The sequence below is a fragment of the Cicer arietinum genome, chromosome 3 (genome assembly GCF_000331145.2).
Source record: "Cicer arietinum cultivar CDC Frontier isolate Library 1 chromosome 3, Cicar.CDCFrontier_v2.0, whole genome shotgun sequence".
Classification (NCBI taxonomy): Eukaryota; Viridiplantae; Streptophyta; class Magnoliopsida; order Fabales; family Fabaceae; genus Cicer; species Cicer arietinum.
This window is the reverse complement of record NC_021162.2, coordinates 62,073,456-62,081,358: the sequence shown is the minus strand read 5'-3', so window position 1 is coordinate 62,081,358 and position 7,903 is coordinate 62,073,456. Positions and strand designations below refer to the sequence as shown.

General features: G+C 28.9%; 1 protein-coding gene across 1 annotated transcript; it reads right to left on the bottom strand.

Moving 5' to 3' along the window:
* Positions 1-728: 728 nt before the first annotated feature.
* On the bottom strand, positions 729-4,392 carry LOC101510446 (probable protein phosphatase 2C 33). The gene is made up of 5 exons (XM_004492786.4): positions 3,985-4,392; positions 2,954-3,343; positions 2,720-2,837; positions 1,941-2,164; positions 729-1,524 (listed from the first exon to the last, which is right to left on the bottom strand). Exons 1-5 carry the CDS (start codon positions 4,255-4,257, stop codon positions 1,009-1,011), a joined length of 1,521 nt encoding a protein of 506 aa, XP_004492843.1. The 5' UTR covers positions 4,258-4,392; the 3' UTR covers positions 729-1,008.
* Positions 4,393-7,903: the final 3,511 nt, after the last annotated feature.

Here is a 7,903-nt window from a genome sequence, read left to right as displayed (position 1 = left end):
ATACCTTGGTGAAAAAAATTTGTTTACCATACACATCTATGCTAATTCAACAAATTTATGAACTCATTTAATAAACTATAAAGTAGTTTATTGGCGTTATCAAATAGTGCCTTAATTCAATCACACAAATGAATTAAATACTAAATAGACACTTAAAACCTTAAATGATATAGTTCACATCTATTTTTTCATCTATATTATTCCTCATATTTGATATATAAACACACCACTTTTGGGCCAATCATTCACATCTTCATTTGCATACATGCAAAACATTTAACCAAAAGAAAATGGAGTATTCTCATAAACATAAATCAAACTGCCTTTCAACACAAATTGACTTGTCATCATCACATCATCTTATAGATTTAAATATCTAGCTCCATCTTGTTACAAAAAAATATCTAGCTCCCTCTTGATGTTTATTTGACATATACGCATGGCACCAGCCATACCACACACAAACATGAGTTACCGCTGGCACCAGGCTATAAACCACATCATTCATCCCATTAATTTTCATATGAAAAAGAAAGATGTAAAACCTTCAAAACAATATAGACCACTTCATCTGATTTTTGTACTCAACCACTATGCTTGTCCTTATGTTTTCTTGTCATTCATCTACAACATGCATAACAGATTAATAATTTAATTAATATACTAGTCACACACAAACTCGTGAACCACGCTATACTATTATGTCGACGTATATAAATCATCAATACTTTATCCAACCAAAAACAATAATAAATTATTAATGTACTATGAAGAGTTTTGATTTCACAAAAATTTTGAAGCACACAAAAGAGGAAGGACAAATTTCCAGACACACTAAAACAGCCCGGACATGTTTCTAAGACCAAAACAAAAACCATCAAATTGGTTGGATGGGAATAAACTAAAAACATGTGAACAATAAAAAAAAATGTATGTATCTATAATAATAATATATTGAATCGAAAAACAAAAAAGGTAAAGGGCCAGCTTAATATTCCTTGCTTGAAATCATTTTGTTTTTTTTTTGGCTGCAGCTGCTTTGTCTTCTTTGTCAGGAACAAATCTTGGAAGGTTTAATAATGTGTTGACACGTGATACTCCTTCAAGTGCAGACCACTCTTTTGCCAAATCAGCATCTATCTCTTCCTCTCCCTTGAACTCTTCCTCGTTGTCGTTGTTATCTTCTTCATGTGTGTTATCATTGCCTTCTCTGCATGTTCCTGATCTTTCTAGAGCATTTGGTCCAGAATCGCCTTCGTCATTATCACCATTGCTGCTGACTTGAATTCCTGAACTAGGAGGAGGATGCTCTTTGGACTTGTTGGAATGTGACGCAGTCGATATTTTTTGCGAGTTTGAGTCTAGAAAGAGACAGATGACAGCACAGTCGTCAACTTTTGAAGTTGGATATTTGTATCTCCATGCTCTAACGGCTGACTCAACCAGTGATCTGGCTGCTGTTGCACGCCTCGGTGCGGCTGATATAATGTCTACCACTTCCTTGTTTGAAAGCACGTCCCAAATCTGGCCATAAAAAGTGCACATAATCATGAGATGAATATAGGTACAAAGCTAAAATGAAAATAATAGCAGTCATATATGATGATCACAAAACTTAGGAACTGTTTGGTTTGAGAAAACGTTATTTGTTTTCATGTTTTTTTGTTCCTATTATCAATTTTACTAACAAAAATGTTGCTTTTTTTACCCGTGTCCTATTTTCGAAGATTTGCACAGAAAACAATGAAAACAACTGTTTTCTGTTTCCATTGTTTTCCGTACAAATACTTGAAAACTGGAAACAAAGTGAAAACAAGGTGACATTTTTCCAATTACAACTGAAAGTAATAAACGAAAACAGAAAACATATATTGAAACCAAACAGGTTCAAGCGCAATTATTATTATCATTATACTAGAATAGAAAGTCAAGTATCATACCCCATCTGTTGCCAAGACAATAAACTCATCCTTCCCAGTGAGTCTTCTATATGATACCTCTGGAACAGATATCAGACCAAAATCTTTCAAACAAAAATCTCCAAATGCCCTTGCCATGGCAAGGCCAGGAGAATCATTGTTCGGCAACCAGACTCGAGCAACTTCAGGTTCGTCCTGAAGAGAAAAAACACGTCCTTTACATTTGCGAATTCTCTCTGCTTCGGCTGTCAAAGAGAGAAAAAATGTGACGGAAGACTTATCGACAATATGCACACATATGATTACACGACTGGTCATTAAAAGTAGTACTAGAGAACTATGCCAACTTAATACAATGCTCTACTTAAACCACAATTTATTTATCCAAATATGCTTATTTAAATGGAAACTAAGAATCGGCAATCGAGTTGCTTCTTGCTATGTACAATTTGAAATGATCCCTAACAAAGTCACAAAACTAACTCAATGGATGTAAAATTTGTCCATTGATCCATTCCTATGGTCAATTAGGTATACAACATCCTCTACCTGAACAAGATGTCCCTTTTAAGGTCTCCTTCAATATTATATCTCATGTAAATATGTAGATTAGACATTCAAAAGCGTATATGCCTATTGCATGTCATCGCCTACATTGACCGTTCATAATTTCCAACAAGTGCATTAATTTACACATAATAAAAAACTTGCTCATACTATCACACAAAGTAGCTTGGCTTGATTTAAGATATTCAACGATCTTATGCCACTGTTGAACAAAGTAGGCAAAAGTTGTATACCTGGAAGATTGGGTTTTAAATCCACAGTTAACTGAACTGCAACAAGAGAATTGTCTTTATCTCTTGTACCCAGCACAGCTCTAGAGTCACCAACGTTTCCAATAACAAGATCACGACCCTATATGAAACACAATCTTCCGTAGTCAGAAATAATTCCTTGCAAACAATTTTAATAACACAAATCAAATGCGATAGAATCACTAATTTTCCAAATGTTACAAGCTGATACAATACCTGCTTAATCAGAGTTACTGCTGTTGTTCCACTACAGAAGCAGTCGATGGTTTGGTGCGTCTTCAAATCTCTATCCATAACTTTGAATGCCTTCAAAAAGGACTCTTTAAGCGTTTGAAAGATTTCAGGGAGTTTTTCCGTTTCCTCTGCATCAAAGGAAACCCTGGATTCTTCGTCAGCAGATATAAATGCGGTATCTTCAGAGTTCATGCTTCCTGCAGTATTAATGCTAATCTCCTTGAGGACTTCCTCACCAGATACATTAAGTTCCCAATGTGCATTCAGTTTTAGAGGAAGAGAATCCCTCACTTTTTTTGCAACCATATGACCATATGGACCGTGGCCGTCAAAAACTCCACAGAAAATTGTATCTTCTCTAGAACAAAAGTTCTGCGATAAATGATAGAAAACATCATTAAAAGTAACCAACAGAAAAACCAAATGGCAAGTATCAACAATTGCAATAAGTAGACAAACAAGATAGATGTAAAGGACAAATTTTCTGATAAGTTGATTCACAATACTCATGTCATGTGACTCTCTTAGTGTCTGTTTGGCATTACAATGGAGAGTGTCAAAATTGTGGCATCATTTGATTCATGTAGCCGAATCCACTTAGTGGGATAAGGTATATAACATTATGGCATCATTTGATTCATTAAGGTATATAACATTATGGCATAAGATATGGTATATAACATTATGGCATCATTTGGTTCATGTAGCCGAATCAACTTAGTGGGATAAGGCTCAGTTGTTGTTGTAGTATAGATATCCAAACATAAATTGTTCTCCTTCAAACTCAATATTAACCAAATCAGTTTAACATAATCAAGTTCTTTCAAAATCAGACAAGTGTATACACAAAACATGAAGAATACATACATATTAGCAAATATGGCAAGGTTTGATCATAAATCTCATTTAACATTAGGATTGAAAATAGGATCTAGAGTTATGAAAACAATTAGATAAAAAAAAAAAAAAAAAGGCAATTATTTAAATATAGAAAATGTGAAAAGATCACTAACCTCCCAAACAACCATGGCATCTTGGTTGGTACCCTTTTTACCTTGTTGAGTAAATAAGGAAGCAAATTGAGAAGAACCATTAAGGAAGATCCTATCAGGAATCCTATGAAGAGGCTCATTCCTCCAATACTCAAATGAAGAAGCTCTTGATGATCCAATCCTCTTTTTGTTGTTGCTATTCTTTTTGCTCTTCCTTAAAAATGATGATGATGATGATGAAGAGGGCGAAGTGGGGTGAGGGCTCCTGCTTTCCGCAGAGAAGCAGGACCCCATCTTTAGAGCCCTTAGAATGCTTATTACACAATCCAGAACACCTGAACAATAGCTTTCTTCTCTTGATGAATCCGTCACAACCCAATTTGTGAAAAACAACAAAATTCAATCTTTTTCAACAAACAAACTCTTTTACTTCAAACTCAACATTCAAAATGTCTTTTTTTTTCCTTCAAAATTCCACCAATCACAATCAAAATTACAGTTACAAATTTACAATTACACACTTTTCAGATTGAGATTGTTAGATGGTACACACTCGTCATCAAATAAGATAAGGATAAGATAAAAGAAAGATAGATATAATTGGAAAAACAAAAAACCAAAAAGTAAAAGAACAAATTTTTTTTATGAGTTTTGTTTATTGTTGAGTTATAGATTATAGTATACAAATGGATATAAAGTGTAGATCTGTGTAATCCAATGAAATTCTCAACAAGGCAACAGTTTTTAATTTTTATTATTAGAAAATCAAAGAGGAAAAAGGGACAAGAAGAAAAGTCACAAATGATAGAGAGTGAGTGAATGCGTTAAGACCCAGAAAGCAAGTTTTTAGCTTTTGGATCAAAGGTTGTGGATGGGAATGAAATTGACGAGAAACGTGAAATGGGGGTGAAAGAAAGGCTCAAAATGGTTCAAGGAAATGTGAAGAGAGAGAGAGAGAGAGTGAAAAACGGACAAGTTGAAAATGGAGAAACAATCGGAAAAGAGCATGAAGATCGCATAGACACAGAAACTTGCTCTTGTTGAGTTTGTAAAACAACGTCGCTTTTAGACAGAGAGAGAATAAATTGTAGAGAGAGAGAGAGATGTTTTCGGAGGTCGAAGAAATTGAGAAACTCCCTTTAGACTTTTTAATAAAACAAGTTATTATTTTATTATTATATTATTTGTTAAGGGTATAATTAACGTTATAAATTCATACACAATTAACGTGTATAAGTTAATAATATCAATATTTATTATAACTATAATAGGTTAGGACCTATTAATTTATTATTATTATTATAATTATAATTTGGATAGGCGTTTATCATGAAAGGAAAAAAATTATTTAATACTATTTCTTTTTTAGTTTTAAGTTTAATTATTTTATGAATATATCCAGAAAGTATTAATTTTTTTTTACTCAAGTATTAATGATATATTGCTCTAGAATAATTGGATAATAATTTAGATAAGAAGGATTTTGAAAACAATGCACTTACTATTATTTTATCATAGATATTTTTGGAGTTTAATTAAATAGTTATTTTATTATAGATATTTTTCAACTTTTTAATGTTTAATATTTTAAAATATAATACACTAATTAATATATTGGCTATGGTTTGCTTTCTCTATTTTGAAATAGGTTGTTGTTTATGAATTTCCAAATGATTGTCGGTTATAAATATTTTTAGTGGGCTAATAGTTATATATATATATATATATATATATATATATAAACCATAAATAAATGAATTTAATCTTTTGATAAATATAGTATATTTTTATATATTTATATTTAATCATATTTCACTATAAATATTTTAGAGATTAATATAACAAAGTGATATTGTAATGTAATTTGATTGAATGTATATGTAACAAAAATTATAATGTAAATATATAAAATTAAACTCTAAAAAAATTAAAAAGTGTAATAATTTATAAAATTACTATTAGTTATTGATACACCATATATATATATATAATGTATTATTTTCAAAATAAAAATTAATAAAAAAAATTTAATACATGATTTTATATTTTAAAATAGGTTAAATACCATATGTGTTCCCTTAACTTAATTTCAGTTAACGTTTTAGTCTTTTATCTTTTTTTTTTTATTTTTTTTCTGATTTGGTCATTTATTTTAATTTTAAGTGACAATTTGATCTTTTATATTTTAAAAAATCAACAATGTTATCCTTTTTTTTTTTACAAAAATTCATCAAAATTTTCAAATAAAACTTATAAAATTAATTATATTCTTCAATATAATACAAATTTTATCAAATTCGTAATGCAAATATTTAAATAAACTCATATTTTCATTCATTATTTGATGTTGTTAGAGATAAAGGACTAAATCGGGAAGAAAAAAAAAAGATAAAGAACTAAAACCTTAACTGAAATTAATTTAAGGGATCATGTGTGGTATTTAGTCTTTAAAATATCAAAAAATAACTTTGATAAACTTTTTAATAATTTTATTAATATATTAATATTGACTTTAATATATTTTATATTAAATTCCATCTTAAATTTCTAAATCTATTGAGCTGATTATGGACACAACTTAAAATAAATTTAAGTTTTTTTTTGTCGAACAAAATAAACCGAGTCTATTTTTCATATAATAATAAATAATTGGCTAAATTACATTCGTGGTCCCTTAACTTAATTTCAGGTAACATTTTAGTCCTTTATCTTTTTTTTTTTCGACTTGGTCCTTTATTTTAATTTCAAGTGACAATTTGATATTTTATGTTTTAAAATTTCAACAATGTTATCATTTTTTATACAAAAATTCAAAAAAAAATTTAATCAAAACTCATAAAATTAATTATATTCTTCAATATAATACAAATTTCATCAAATTCGTAACGCAAATCTTCAAATAAACTCATGTTTTCATACTTTATTTGATATTGTTAGGATTAAAGGACTAAATCGAGAAAAAAAAAAGATAAATGACTAAAACGTTACTTGAAATTAAGTTAAAGGACCATATATATAATTTAGCCTAAATAATTACATGGACACAATCCGCTAATTAACACACACTCAAACAACAAAAATATTAAGAAACACTCTCTAAGACTCTAACTACTCAACTGGTTGAACGCACAGTCGATTTAAATCTTCTAATATTTTTTAGAAATTGATAATTATTAGAAAATTTGAATGAATTTTTTTTAATTACCGTCGATAATTCTAATCTTAATAACATGTTGTGAATTACATGCGTTTGTGCGTGCTTCTACTTTGTACATGATCTTGGTGAACTCTAAATAAATTAATACGTATAATATTTTTTAATTTATTTATTTATCAATTTTTTAGTTGGATTATTGTTGTCATTATATATGTATGCAATAAATTATTATGAAATTATAATAGTAATTGTAAATATAAAAATAATTGTTGTTTTTTTTTTTTTAAAGTATAAATAATTGTTGATTTTTATAGTCTGAGATTTGCTATGTATGGTCCAATAAAAAGGAAATCACACGTCCATACCTCACAAAAGTATTATGAACGGTCTGAGTCTTAATATATTACGATAATAGTAATAAAAAAATTATATATTTATATATATATATATATATATATATATATATAGTAAATGTGAAAATATCATTTTAAATTTGAAATAAAATTTCGAATTTAATAGTACTGATATTTATAGATTGAACTATAATTTTAATAAAATAAAATTATATTTAATTAAACAAATCAGTCTGATAAATTTTTTAAAAAAATTCAATAAGTATAAATTTTTTTTAATTAAATAAACTTTTTAAAAAATCTTTACCTAACTTAAAAAAGTTTGTATAGTTTGATTGAGACTATTGGCTAAATTATTGTCCACGTTCATGATTCTCATTAGACTTATTTTCACCCATAGTCCACTATACTAGACTACATAGTCTCTTTC